A 14,894-nucleotide genomic window follows, 5' to 3' on the forward strand; every position below is an offset into this window, starting at 1 on the left:
CACACCTGAGAAGTGAAATGCTTAACATTGATGTAAATAAAAGCAGACGTGAAAAACTAACTTCGACCATGATTTTCTCAACCTCTATCGCGGCCTCTATCCATCCAAGCCTTCTCCGAGAATGAGCGGGAGCACGACCCTACAGAGTCGGTGAGTTGAAAGAAACTAATGGGGGTTCGCCTTTTTGGCGCGGCGAGCTCGAACCGTGAGGGCCTGTCTGATGCCTCCTGCCCGTTGCTAGGATACGAGAGATCGCGAAAGACACAAAACAGAACTTATCGAATGTTGAGCAAGAGCATCGCGAGCCAAACTTGGAATAATGACTGTACTAAATTGGAGTTTGCTTCGAGCCGTGAGGCCAGAGTTGAATGTCGAGCAGGCCGACGAATCAGAACTGCAGCAGATCGAAGATGCAGCCGAAGAACTCGCCAAAGTTGACCGTGTCGAAGAGATTGGAGAAGTGCGCGATCTCCAGACAGCTTTCGGTGTGGCTCAGAAAATTATTAGGTTGAAATCCATGCAGGCGGAGGCCGCGATTGAGGAGCTCGAAACAACCATGAAGAACTCGACGTTAGCGCAAGAGAATGAGCGACTGCGGAGAGACTTGGCTCGCGCTCGACGCGGCGATCTGGAGGGTGAGGATCAAGTGAAGAAACTGCGTGACGAGATCGAGGATTTGCAGATAAGCTTGCGGCGAGAAAAACAGAGCTTGACGCGACTTGAGAGTCTCTATGCCGACGCTGACCGAGACCGGAAGTCACTCCAGGTTGAGGTGCTCGCGCTTCAGAGTGAACTCGACGAAAAAATTAAAGACGTGCAGAAAAACGAAATCCACGCCGCCAGCCAAGTGACAGAGCGGCAATATATTGCCAAACTCAAGGAGAAGAACGACCAGATTACGAAATTGATGCTCGCCCTACAAGAGGAAGAAAATGTGAACGAAGACCTACGAAGCACTATCGAACAGCTCGGAGCGAAACTCCGGGATGCTACGGTAGAAATCGATCAGTCAGCCGATCTCATAGAAGAGCTTCAGCGGGTTCGACAAACGCTCACGTCGCAAGGTGAGCAAAACAGACGAGAAATCGCGACTCTCGAAGGACTGGTCGATGAGTACATGGACAAAATTAATGAACTCGAAGCTCTACAGCCGCCCGACATGATCAGGAACAACTCGAGTGCAGATTCGAAAAATACTTCCAGTGACCGTCTCGAAACATGGCGGGAAATCCTCGAGTCCAAAAACTGCCAAATCCATCAACTAGAGTCCAAATGTGTGCAGCTCGAACGAGAGCTGGAGACCGTATTGTCTTCCTCGAACACGTTGACCCTGAATATTCTGAAGAGAGCAATAACGGAAAAAGACGAGCAGATAAAGAGCTTGGCTGGGAGTTTGACTCAAGCCACTCAAGATATTGAAGACAATGCGAGGTTTATCGAAGATTTGAAACGTGAATTGTCTGACAAAGGCGATCATCGTGTCGACGAGAAAGCCTTCAGAGCTTCTCTAAGGAAACTCGAAGAAGACAACTCTCAACTGGAGAAGCAACTCTTGGACAGGGAGGAGCAGCTAGCTGAAGCCTTGCTGATAGCAAAAAAATACGAAATGGGTGAGCAATTGATGCAGATCTGAGTTGCTGATGGTGAAAGGAACTATATCAAGCCAACGATGAATAATAACCATCATGTTATACCCAAAATACCGAATTCATGATAGGTATCTCGAGCGAATTCATCCCCTGCAAATTGGATGTGTTGATACGTGATGTCGAACTTAATGGCCTTAATTTCCTATTCAAGGTGTTTATGGTCTCTCAGACGCCGTGACCGAGGTCCGAGTTTGCAAACGGAAAATCGCAGCTCGCGATAAGAACATCCTAAGGCTCCAAGAGCAGATGGCTGAAAGTTATGTTGAAATCGAAAGATTGAAGACAGAGAATGAGAATCTCTGCCAAGGGATCCCACCGAGTCGGGCTAAGCCATCGTCGAGCAGACGGAATAGTATCGAAGCGGAGAAAACGATACTCGCACTCGAGGAGGAAATTCTCGAGCTCAAGCAAAGTCTGCGAAACTTACAGAAGAACTTAGTCGATAAAGTGCATGAGGTGTCAGCAGGTTGGGATAATAGCTCGGATATGCAGACCAGATCCAACGAGCAAGACATTAGCAGAAGTTTCGACGAAGATAACTTCGACCGATGTCAGATATCGCGCACACCGTCGGAGAAGAGACGAGAAGTCGCGGACGGAAAATCGGCGGACGAGACAGCGCACAATACTGAAATGATTTCCGAGAATCAGCAGCTGAAAGAATTCCTCATCTACGTACTCGAGTCACTGCAGACGATCAATCAGCACAGATCCGACAAGCTGAAAGAAGACCATCCGGAAACTCGAGCTAAGGATCCGACATCACCGTCCAAGCGCCGGAGAGCGTCTGCGAATGCGGAAAACATGAGTGAAAACCCATCCGGAAGCCCCCCTAAGGTGGAGCTGAGACCTCGTTCGAAGCTTGCGAAAAAACCGCGAGTCTCTTCTGCGAAAGTGAGGAGAGCTCGCAAAGAGAACATCGATTGGCTCTCGGAGCTTCCCATCGACTTTAGGATGTTGAAAGAGTTCGTCAGGGACATCTTGGAGGAGAATCACTCCTTGGTGCGCGATATTGGGTCGTTGAGGGAGTCGCTCACGCGCGATAGTTCGGATCAACTGCTCTCCAAGATGTTTGTTTCGGCGCAACAACAGCTGTTGAAACAGAACGCGATCATCTCGACGTACTCGGGGGTAGTAGCAGAGCAAATGGAATACATAGATTGTATTCAGGAAATGTATAGTCGACAAGTCAAAGCCCTGAAAAGTGACGCACGACTCGCGCAGCCCGAACTCTCTTACACGATCAGCTTCGATTACGTCGCCGAGCTCAAGCATCAGATCAAATTATTAAACGAGGACATCGTTCACATGAAGAACAACATACTCAACGAGAACCCAGACGCGTTCGATGCCAAATCGATCGCACATGAAGATCAAACAGAGAACATGTTTCTCATCGAAAAACTTGGGATGCAGGTTGAGTCGCTTAGTCAGCAGTACCTGAAATCACAGAGGCTCGCTACGGAACGTCAAAATGAATTACTGCGACTGTACGAGCAAACTCATCAGAATGTTCCAGTGGCCAGAGAGTTACCAGCCTCCGACCAGAACAAAGGGAGGGAACAGAACAGGAGCAACGATTCCGACATCGATAGCAGTATGGAGGAGGAATCTCAAACTGAATCAGAGCGGAGTATGTGTCAAAGTTTCTATAAAAGGATGGATTCGCTGAGAGACTACAACCGAAAGCTCTGCACTGAGCTCGCCGATGCCAAGTACATTCTGAGACGGACCCAAGACGCGCTCAGACTCAAAGAAACAATGCTCAGGGAGGTGAATAAGCAGCATATCACCCATGGTAACCTCGAGCAGAAGTTAAAGGTGATGGAGATATCCTTGGATACTACGAAGAAACTCCTTGGTCACAAGGAGCAGACCCTCGAAAGGTACCGCCAACTCGTCACGGACCTCAAACAGGATCTGATATCAACTAAGGTGAAACGTAATTCGGACGTCCAGGAGCTAGAGAGGAAGCATATGAAAGATATGTACCTGGCGAAGAAGCAGATTGCCGAAATCACGATGAGAGCTTTCCAACAACAGAAGAAACTAGCACTGAATGACGACGCCGTCACCGATCAGACTACATTCGAAAAAATCCTGGCCGAGAAGCAGGTGGCAATTCTGCAGCTGCAGAACAAGCTCAAAGCCTCCCAGAGTAATGAGATCTTCCTCCAGAACCAATTCGATCAAATCAGAGGCACGAACGCTTCTCTGAATGAGAACATCCACGAGTTGAGGGAGAAACTGCGTGCTGCTGAGAGATCTACTCAGGTGACCGTCTCGATGCCGGAAATCGTCACGACACCTGAAGTTGTTTCGCGCGAAGATCCACAGCCGAGCGAAGAGTCGGACGAGGAGGAAACCGAGAGCAAGAAACTCGTCGAAGACCTCCGGGGAAAACTCGAGGTGGCAGAGGATCGAGCAGCGAAGCTCAAACGAGCCAATGAAGCGGCCAAAGAGAGAATATGCGCTCTCGAATCTGAGATCGAACAGCAGAACACTAAAATTGAGCAGCTGAGGAAGATACAGAAGCTTAAACGCGCCGACCCGAAACGAATGAAGATCCTCGAAGATGAAGTCGATAGTCTTCGGAGACAACTCTCGGACTTGAAACAACAGCAGTCGGAGAAGCCGTCCGAAGACGCGGTAAAACACATCAAGCAGAGCATCGAGGTCGCTCGGTGGGAAGAATCGAAAAAATGGCAAACTTTAGTCGAAACCTTCAGAGAGCAATTGAAAACGAAATCCACCGCAATAGAGCAGCTCGAGTCCGCTCGAAACGCTCTCAAGAATCAGGTGAGGCACGGTCGGAATTAATCTCGTTTCTTCGGATGAAGCCTATAAGAACGTCACTTGTCGCGGAATTGGTTCAAGGGAAAACTTCTGGACGAGCTCCCGTGGACGGGGGCGCACGCGGGGGAGGAGGGGGGGAGAACCGGCACGTTATTCTGCTTCCGCACTCGCAGTAATTGCGAATCACTCGCGGATCTTGCTTGGGATTCAAAAAGCCTTGGCTCACATACTAAGAAACTAAGACATTGAATCGAGATCTGCTCTATGGTAATGCCAGCGAGATTCTCGAGCTCTGAAGTTGCACTACATTCGCCGACAGACTGGCTCAAACGCGAGTTACGTCAATATGCCGATATTCCTGAGTCAAACAAATCGCAGACATTCGACAATCATCGAGGGAATGATTGGACGCAATCGAAACCCATGAAACTATGAGCTGCGATGTCTAAGATGACGCTTTCGTGACAACCTGGACGGAAGCGGGATATACGGTCGGACCCGCTTATAAGAGACACCTCGGGGAACCGTAAAAAGTCTCTTATATGCGAGATTCTCTTATGCGCGGAAGCGCCCAATCGCGTAGAAATGGTTGGAAATGATGAATTTTTCTTCACGGGCCCGCATACGTTGGCCTAAGGCGCGTCTAGAAGGCCTAACAAGTAGTCGGAATCGGGGAAAAATCGTTTCATAGTGAAAGTTCCCCGACCTGTCTCTTGAAAGCGAATCCTTCAACATGGAATCCTATGAGGAGGGGAATCGTGACGAGTCTCTTATGAGCGAGTTGCTGGTATGAGCGAGTTTTCAAGTCTCCTATATGCGATTTTTTTATCACGGGAGTCGATGGGCTCGGAAACCGGGGAATAGAAGCTGTCTCTTATAAAAGCATCTCTTATAAGCGGGTCCGACTGTATGAGCATAGACTATGGAGATCACCTGCAGAGACGGAATCTCGAGAAATATAACATCATGGCTGTGATTCTTCCCACAGATTCTGCGCCTCGAGAAGGAGAAATACGCCCTGACCGATCGATTGAAAGCTGGCCTTAACGTCGGACCCGAGAACACTCAGGCCATCGAGGCTCTAATGAGGAAAGTGACAAGTCAAGAAAGGCTAATCTTGAGCTTGCAAGAGAGAGCCCAGCACAAGACTCGGCGGAAACCGAAAGAGAATCAGATCGTTCCGATTTTGGTCAGTCCAAAAACTCCCAGACGCCATAAAGGTGCAAGGTCGGTTAGTTTCGATGCTTCTGTGGTCGACAATGAAGCAATGACTGGCGACGAAGCTTAAGAAAGTCGCCTTGACAATGAACCAATGCCGAGTGCCATTCGAAAAATGTAAATGACTGAGTGAGTCAGTCTGATTCGAGGAATCAGCTCCCTTGGCCTTTCACAACCGAACAATTGTATTTTCTCTGACCAGAATGTATTTACAGAACTGTCAAAAAAATCAGATAATGTTCATATATGTATAGATTATATATAATATATAGGATGACGATCTATGCTTGTCTTCTATGACGTTTTCGTATGAAAAAGATCCGCTGTGTGTCTCTCCTGAATGATTACTACGCTGACTGTTTCCCGACATCCCGAATGACGAATAAGATGAGAACTGCGATCCAAGGAGCATTTCCTCTCGAAATGAGCGCCAGATTCGACGAAGTCTTCCGTTGGATCAGCTGAAGATCGGTCAACGAATGCGGTGATTAAGGGGAAGACTTTTTCGACACATCGTCCGCTTCCGAGCTCCCCTCGTTTTCGGGATTGGGTCGAGATCCAGTGCAGGTGATGACCATCATGAACTCCCGGAAGAATTCGACAAGTATGTGTTGCTGAAAAGTACGTATGTTTATCCGCCTTAGGGAGATCCGGAGTCGGGGGGCCCGAACCGAATGCGGTGGCCGACACCTCCTTCGAAAGATGAGCCCGAAAGGTACCATTTGCGGAAAGATTGGAGATTGATTTAACTCACTCGTTCGCCGTATGGTGCCTGCGATTTGTCCCACCAAAACTCGAAAATGCCGACCAGCAGACCGAAGAGAACCCCGACCACGAGAGTCAAGAAGACGCCTCCGAGAGAGTCCATGGTCATTTCAGCCGAGTCGTCTTTGCTCCTCACGCAAGGATTCTCCGGAGCTTTCCACCATAGCTGCTTGAGCTCTTGGAGAACACCGAATTCTTGCATGATGATCAGATGATGCTCCAAGATATTTCGAACCGGAGACCCTGGAATGATCCATCTCGTTGGGGAAATACGATTCTGACGGGAAAAAATCTCCGAAATGACCGTGCAGACAAATCCGCTCGGGGAATGTTCCCCGTCCGGTAATTCACCTTGGGGGGTTGCGATGCCATAACCCTTATTGTCGAGCAAACCGCCAACCTGGGTCAAATTACAGTTGCGCTCCACAAGATACTCAATCGAAGTGGCCTCCATCAAGTACGCATACTTTCCCTTGAGAACTCTCTGAATGCCTTCATCGTTGTCCTTGGGGAAAACCGAGGGTTTCGTCGACTCCATATAGGCCCACATCCGCTTGTACACACTGTTGTTGCTGTTCTGCGGCCAAAGATGGTCGATTGGGTCAGAACGTCTCGTCTCATCCCAGTCCTCTGCATCTCAAATGATTGAGGACGTGACGGAATTTATCCAGAAGAGAGTAGTACCTGGAAAAATCTTTGGGTCGAACCGCCATCCTTCGCTCCATATGCGATGTCCGTCTGTTTCGCCAAATCGTTCGCACTCTCAATTGGATTTGACATTCTCGCCGCTGTGAGGAAAGCGGCCAAGTTGGCGGTGTAGGAAGAGATCAAGATCAGGCAGAAGAAGTACCACAGCGAAGCGAGGGTTCTGGTGGAGACAGCTCTAAAATCGTAATGGGAAACTCTGAGTGGACAAGTGCCGTATTGATTCGGAGCGAGCATCATTTCCGAAGATCGTCGATTTCGTGTTCGAGCTAGCGAGAGTGCTGGCTGGCCTCACCGAGGCACAAGGTCGGACCCTTGCTGCATAATGCTTCCCATGGTGAACCAGAAACAGTTGTTGAGCGTGCTGAACTGGTTTTCGGGCTCAGAATCCGGATCGCACGGATGCGATGGGACCCATTCGTACGGGGTGAAGCGACCCAACATGTAGGTCCCGAGAGTGATGAGGATATAGGTTGTCAGAGTGTAGAACCAAACCACGATCGAAAATGGATGCATGAAAGAGAAGAGCGACGGTGGCTGCATTTCGGGGATTCGGAACAAGATGCTGATCCCGGTGCTCATGAATGGAGTTGTGAAATCCACGACGCTTTCACGTTCGGCAGTCGTCGTCAGATCCACGATTGCGATGTCGGCGGTCTGTCGATACAAATCAAGTAGAGATATTTTCGGTCCTGATGCGAAGTATTCAATTCTCCAAATGGAATCGATTGAACGGTAACTCGAGAGCACGAGCTAACATGTTTCATGAGGTCTCCGATGAGTCCGTTCCAAACACCGTTGCCTTGGTGGGAACCGTAGGCGCCATCGGCGACGATGTAGAACTCCGGTGTGAAATTCGCTCGTTCGGCTAACATTTTTATCAGGTCGATCGCGTAGCCGCTAAACCTGTCCTGCCCCGTTTTGGTTTCGTCAATGATTGTGTACGGCTCATTCTGGAATAGAGAGATTCTTCCCGTGGAATAGCGCCTTTTCGACAAGGCTCGCATGCTCCTCATGGGAGATTGACGCCGACTTCGGTGTTCGACAGACTCACCGGCGCTGTAACGACGCGCAGAACCATTCCATCGACGGAGAATTCCTTGTCCACCTCAACCTCTTCCCCTTTGCGCTTGATCAAACCTGAACGCGGTTCCCAGACAACAGATTTCCTGTAAGCCCAAACTTCGGACGTTCTGTTGATCTCAAGAATGTCGAAGGAGAACGCGTCCCGCTTCCCGCTCCTATCGAGGCGCACATCACCCGTCAGTCCCCGAACAGTCACCTGGGTGAATTTGTATGGTAAATTCTCGTGAATGGCTGTCGGGAACGCGGATCGCCGATTTCTTCCCAGAAGCCAAATTACCTCCTTCAAGTTGTCCAGCAACGCTTGACCGTAATCCCAGCGACTGCCGGTTTTATTGCAGTTCACTTTTTGGAAACTGATCGCGTTCATGCGGAGCAGGCTCAGTACGCTGTGGGCTATCAAGGTCACTGCGTCGTAGATCAGGGCCTCCTCTGTCTGTGGAGAAGAGGTAAAATGGATTCGCGTCGGGATGGCTTATGCTTACGAAAAGCATGGACCTGCCCTGCTCTCTGTAATACTCACGCTGAAATGTGAAATTTCGAGCTCGTCAAAAGGATTCGGTGTCGGCTTCCAGAGAGACAAGTGCAAACCTGGGGCGTTTGCGTACGGCGCCGCTGTCTTTTGACTTTGCTGAGCTTTGACGTCTTCTCTATGTGGATCGGCCAGGCGAATCAAGGTGACGTTAGCGAAATAATTCTCCATCCGTGCTCCGCTCATGCTTACGGCGTGGAAGTCCTTGAGGAATGAACTCAATCTGAATTATGCTCGCAGTGACAAGCGCGAGGTACATGGTGATTAAAGAATCCGGAGTCCTCTCTCGGATCGGATCGATCGAACTCACCAAGTCTAAGATGAGGTACGCGTTGTAGAAGCTGCTGTGGAGCCCCTGACTCGCCAAGAGCAACTGCTTAGCTCTTTCGGGCTGCAAACCTACAATGAGGTTATAGTGCTGCTGTGATCCAATGTCCTTCAGCATTTTTTCGAAACTCAATTCCTCGTCGAATGGATAGAGGAGAACGTCAGCCAGGCTCTGATTGAAACCGTATGTGAGCACGTCTTTGAGGATGATGAGCACTGCGAATTTCGGGATAGATCACGGGATTAGCAGAAGTTTCGTAGCGCACCCATTAGATTCGACCATAAGCCATATCGACCATAAGGTGGGGTCCAGAGTGTTCGGATCCTTCACCTTATTCGGCATTCCAATATTTTTTCGGTGAGGAACTCATGAATTACCGTCGTCTGAATCGTAGATTACCGCGATTTTCCGCCATTTTTTGTCTTCGACGATGTCTCGCAAGAGTCTACTCAAGGATTGCAGGTCCGGATGGAGCGATAGCGTGTAAGGCGCTCTACGCTCGAGAATCTCGAAGTCCGTACTGAAGTGAGGAATGTTGAAAGTTGCTGCCACGGACTTCAAGTATTCTTTGACGCTGTCGGAAGTGGGTCCAACGAATGCGACCACTTTCTCCCGGAGCATGTCGCACACTGTGGAGGCAGCACGGATTTCATCATCAAAAAAGGCGAACAAGGGGTATACCATCTTTTCCTCCGGTCAAACGATATATTGGTGCTCATGTATAGGTTTCCACGATGGGCTCAAGTAATTACCGTGTCTCGAAGCAGCCAAATTGTCTTTGGGAAGAACTCTTGCGATTTTTGCGCGGAACGTCGCCGACTCTAGATCCCCCATATCCCGGTTCACTCTATCCACAGCCAAGGAGAAGGCTTTTGCCAGACGATCATCCTCTTGATCGAAAATGCCACCTGAAGGCATCGGAAAGCTAGAGTTTCAAGACCGTGCGCGTAAACAAAAACCAGAAACCGCATTATTAACATCTATTTTCATTGCCGGTCAAAACATAAATGATGTAGGTTTCATAGGAGCAATCTGATTGAGTGCTCGTAGAGCGATCACTGGTCTCCGCGCGAAAGAAGGATTCAGTTCTCACCTATCTTGACGACTTCGGCTGCCGTCGCGATTCTTGAGCACAAAAGCAGCGTCAAGGCTAGCTGCAGCGGTTGACGACCGGAATTCATAGCGATCGCCGTCGCGAAAGTCGACCTCAAATGAAGCTCAATACTGAAGCATTCCCCCGACTCGAACGGCCTCTACTTCCTCCGCGACGATCTGAAGGCTCCAAGATACGGCAGAACGTCTCCAGGGTCACTTGCGATAACTAGGATGTTTCAATTCGTCTTCACTTGTTTCGAAGAAACATAGAAGCTGGCAACGGCTCTACACACGACACAAAGTGCGAGCACGCAATACCACAGCATGGTGAGTGTATATCTCACGAGGTTTTGCCCAGACGGAATGATTGGCTGGTCTTCGCTGAGGAACGTATCGCCTCGACACCAGCGGACGAAGAACACCAGGGAGATCTCGCTCAGCGAGGGAGCGGTCGAGATCTCAACTACCTCAGCCGAGAGGAGAAGTACGTGAATATCTTCGCTCTGTTCCCTGCTTGATGTAGTCAACAAAAGAGGAGAGAAGGGACGAGTCGGTGACGGCCTGGGCCTGAGTGACCCGCTTACACAACCGAGTCAGGCGGCTGGAAAGAGAGACCGATGAAGTCTGTCTACCAGACTGCTGTAAGAGAGACTTAACCCGCGCTGACCCAGACAACGCCTCAGCTGTTCGGCTACGGCCAGCACTCTTCACTTACCACAGCGACTCGTCGTTGTCGAGCTAAATTAGCAACGAGCTCTGATATCTACTTGAGAGAGCTTTGATGGCGTTCACCTTCACCCTCATCATGAGACTATGTATTGATCCTGAGAGCTGAGAGTCGCTTTCCCATCCGCAGGGGCCGATACGCGATTCTAGAACACCGATTCCTGGCCTCGGCCAATATCTCATTTTCCAGTAGCAAGGGATTAGCGTCCAACAATCTACGCAGCCCACCCGATTGGCACACGCGCCTTCATCGGTCCTTGAGGGAATTATCGCGCTCCAAGACTCTTCGGGAATCCCTTTGCTGGCGCGGAATGATCCAACAGACAAGTGAAAAAATGGTTGCGGCTCCTGTGGATGTAGCCTTCGGGAAGAATAAAACTGTTTCACCCATCCTCATCATCAAATCATTCCTGCATCCTTTCGACCACTTGCGCGGAATCAAAATCTTTGTCTGAGCGAAGGGATACCACAGTAGCACCCTCTGGGTGCTCATCGGGGTGAAGGCTGTGTCTCCGAATATCGATTAGAGCTGCGACCTGACGGGGGCAATCGCGAACCCTCAAAAGACTCCGACGTACCTCCTGGGAACTTTTAAGCACTTCCAAGTTTTGTGCTGCCCAACACATCGGAATTTCCTCCGTTCTCACATCAACAGTTCGGACGTCCATGTTAGGCGCGTTCAATCAGACAATTCGAGGATAAATGATTGGAGGTGCTGAAACCCGAATACTTGGACGATTCAGGTCGCGGATCCAAATCTCGTCATTCTCGGAACGGCACGACAAAAAAATCTGGTGATTCTGATGCTAGAGCAACAAGATCTCGATGAGTCCCTCAGCCACCAGGTATCGGAAGTGATGCATCGATATTTTCATTAATTTTTTTATTAAATACCTCGTATATCGCCTCGTATACGCTATGTATGAGTCCATCGCGAAATGCTCCATGGTTGTGTCCGGAGAAGAAATGTGCACATCTCTAATTATCGTGGGGGAGGAAACAATTCGAAATCTTTTACAACCTAAACCTACTCGTCTGGAAATAAGCCCGCATAATCGAACGACGTTCAACATCGACAACGATAAAGAGGGAAGAAACACTTTACGTACGGTGGAAGCTCCAAAAAACGACAACACGTGCGGTACCTGAAATTTCCATTGCGTGGGCTCTCTGCGGAGCATTTGGAGCAGTCACAGGCGCCGGTGGCCGAATCAGACAGCTCTTTCTGACCTCCCGAATATCGGTAAGCGGCTCAATCATTTCTCGATTCAGGGAGAAGGCACCGACGGAAAAGTCTGTCCATCGGAGTTCCGCCGAGTGAAGAACGCATACGCCATGTAATACCCTTGCTTCGATCCGCGTGAGCTCCACGAGAGAAAGTCAGATGTTTGGGATTTGAACCCTCCGTAAGCCGCCTCCGCTCGCTTGTCAGAGATCACATTGTTTAGAGGCCTACGTAGGCGGCGAAGAGCTTGCTCACAACGGATTTCGAATTTCCTCTTGGCCTGGTCCCGGATGGTGGCAGAAGCCTCTTACAGACAGGATTTGTGTCGTATCCTTGACACATGATGTCGATGAGGTTCGATGACGCCATTCGCAGCAGAATATGACCATATTGGACGGCTCTCTCTCCGCAGCGTTTCTCGACGGCGTCCGTGAGACAGTTCTGATATCTCATGTATGTGCAGCAAGCCGTGGAGATCCTATCCTGGAACTTGGCCTCCTCGATTCTCTCGAAGCCGGTCCGAGCGTCCTGGAGGCATTTCTTACCTTCGGGCATAGCGCGAGCGATACAGGGCGCGTGCTTGAGGTAGTCGCTTCGGAGCCTATCGCCTCGCTTACAGAACTTGGCGCTGAGTTCCTTCGCTCCCTCGATACCGAAGTTGAGAAGTTCCCGATGCAGCGGAGTCATGCACTTCCTGGTGTAGTTGAAGAAGCACTCCTTGGCGTCATCGAAGAGATTACAGTAGCGGTCGATCTCATTCTCGGTTGTAGCTACTTTGTTGAAAGCCACCGATGACACGGCGCAGATGTCGAGCTCCCTCAGATGGCACGTTTGAGAATTTACAGCCACAACGAGACTCGATGACAAGACGATGAAAAAACGCAACAACGACGGCGACGAGTATTGCATGTTTAGCGACGGGTTCAAGAATCCATGTGCCACTGCATATCGCTAGCTTATATAGAAGCCTCGAGAGGCGAGGGCGGCAACTTATTGCCTCATGGCCGCCCCTGTAGGTCTCGCCGCGGCAAAATTCATGCAAACACCCGATGAATCAAGAAAGCCGGCCGGGGCGACCGTCGGGGCATTGCGGCGTGAATAAGGCTTTGTCTCCCAGTGGGAAGACTGGTCAAGACTGGTCAGGAGACAAGAGAGGCTCTTCTCTTTTTCTTTGATGTAACAACCCGTCACCAGCGCAGTTTTCTCGACAATCTGTCTGTACGTCGGTCGGTCGCTGTCGAGCCGACCATCTTCGCCTCGCTCGTCTTCGCTTCGGTCTGTTCGTCCTCATGTCAGCCGTTTGTGTATTGTCCGCGCGGGAGGGCATGCGGCTTATCTGGTCGAAGGGAAGAGAAGTGATGAACTTGATTATTTATAGTGATGAAGCCCCCTCACGGAATGACAGACGACAGTGACAGAGGCTGGTCAGTCGTCTTCATTCCGTGAAACAATGGCAATGGTAGTGGCGACGGCAGCGCAGCAACTCCTTCGAAGCTGTCGACGGAGAAAGTGTGACCGTTACCTACCATCGGTCCACCCGCAGCTCCGAGCGGCGGCGCCTCAAGGAGGGAGCGAGCAGCGGAGCGGACGTCATTGAAACGCATTGAACAATTAATTTCGTTCGGAGACAGTTGCCGTCAGAAATTAGGGAGAGCGAAATTCTTTTCTGTGGAGTATCTTTCTCAACCCCTGATGGAAGGTTAATTGCACCGAGCTTGTGATCTTAGGACAAATGCGTTCGGCCTTTCAATATCTCAAGATCCATCGGTTCAGCTGGCGCAAGTCACTGCGTGAAGCCTACGTCCAGAGAAGGATTCCGACATTGACTTTCAGGGGGAAGACGGAGCGGAATTTTCGCAGTGCGTCTTCTACAATTCCGGGATAGAGGGTCAAGGAGATAAAAAGATCATTTGATCATGGATTCGCCATGCACTCCAATCCGCCGTTTGTGCTCATCGGAGAGGGGGAAGGGGGAACGTCTGACGCCTTTTCATCATTGACGAAAGCGAAAGGGGTTATCCGATTTTAGATCAGAATGCTATTCCGAGCTTTCCTCCAGTCTGGGATATATTTCGTTTCGATCCGATTCGGCTGAGGGCTGAGAGTTCCCAAACGCCATCTCCTGTAACAGGAGCCGTCAGATTGGTAGAGAGGGGATCACGTGTGAGGGCAGCACTCCTGAAGCTATTTCGGTCCAGGACTGCTGAACATTTTATAGATCACAGAACTCCGACGCACCGACAAGATTGTCGTCCCCTTGCCTCAACTGCAAACTGAGGTAGCACTCGCCTTGGCGAAGCGGGGAGCGGCGGGATGTTTCTCGGCTAAAAAGTTTCATTCTAATCCTTCTATAATAATTCAGTAAAACCTGTCTATTGGGACCACCGTCTAATGGGACCACCTAAGGTAAACCTGAGTAATCGGACAACACATTGGCGGGACCGACTCGATTCATGTCAGACGACCCGCTAAATGGGACCACCTTACTTATCGGACCGCTCTTCTGGTGCACCGTGGCTGGTCCCATTTCCTATTAGACAGGTTTCACTTCAATCCATTTTTCCACACAAGCTGCTTCGCTGATACTTCGTCCCCAGCGCGGGAGTCGTCAAGGGTGAATGCGGGTCTCCGACCTTCGGACAAGGAGGGATCCGGTTCATTGGTTATCAGGCCCATGAATCCTCCCTACGTGCAATGTATCATCAGTTCTTCTGTCTGATGGACGAAGCGATAATGGTGAACAGGGCTTTGTGGCAGGCAACCGAAGGGCGT

The 14,894-nt window shown here is 50.0% G+C and overlaps 3 protein-coding genes across 3 annotated transcripts; 1 reads left to right on the forward strand and 2 right to left on the reverse strand.

Moving 5' to 3' along the window:
• The first annotated feature begins 319 nt into the window (after nucleotides 1-319).
• Nucleotides 320-5,733, forward strand: LOC108865127 (centrosomal protein of 290 kDa-like). Its single transcript, XM_018641822.1, has 3 exons — nucleotides 320-1,610; nucleotides 1,801-4,448; nucleotides 5,434-5,733. Exons 1-3 carry the CDS (start codon nucleotides 320-322, stop codon nucleotides 5,731-5,733), a joined length of 4,239 nt encoding a protein of 1,412 aa, XP_018497338.1.
• Nucleotides 5,734-5,948: 215 nt separating this feature from the next.
• Nucleotides 5,949-10,257, reverse strand: LOC100905217 (glutamate receptor ionotropic, kainate 2). The gene is made up of 13 exons (XM_018641828.2): nucleotides 10,170-10,257; nucleotides 9,829-9,984; nucleotides 9,454-9,705; nucleotides 9,059-9,291; nucleotides 8,740-8,952; nucleotides 8,497-8,652; nucleotides 8,188-8,415; nucleotides 7,892-8,086; nucleotides 7,429-7,790; nucleotides 7,113-7,311; nucleotides 6,780-7,005; nucleotides 6,418-6,671; nucleotides 5,949-6,277 (listed from the first exon to the last, which is right to left on the reverse strand). The coding sequence occupies exons 1-13, from the start codon at nucleotides 10,255-10,257 to the stop codon at nucleotides 6,152-6,154; spliced, it is 2,688 nt and encodes an 895-aa protein (XP_018497344.2). The 3' UTR covers nucleotides 5,949-6,151.
• Nucleotides 10,258-11,955: 1,698 nt separating this feature from the next.
• On the reverse strand, nucleotides 11,956-13,049 carry LOC100905364 (uncharacterized). Its single transcript, XM_003738796.2, has one exon. It carries the CDS (start codon nucleotides 13,029-13,031, stop codon nucleotides 12,342-12,344), a length of 690 nt encoding a protein of 229 aa, XP_003738844.1. The 5' UTR covers nucleotides 13,032-13,049; the 3' UTR covers nucleotides 11,956-12,341.
• Nucleotides 13,050-14,894: the final 1,845 nt, after the last annotated feature.

Source organism: Galendromus occidentalis, unplaced genomic scaffold (genome assembly GCF_000255335.2).
Source record: "Galendromus occidentalis unplaced genomic scaffold, Mocc_1.1 scf7180000076319, whole genome shotgun sequence".
NCBI classification, from domain to species: Eukaryota; Metazoa; Arthropoda; class Arachnida; order Mesostigmata; family Phytoseiidae; genus Galendromus; species Galendromus occidentalis.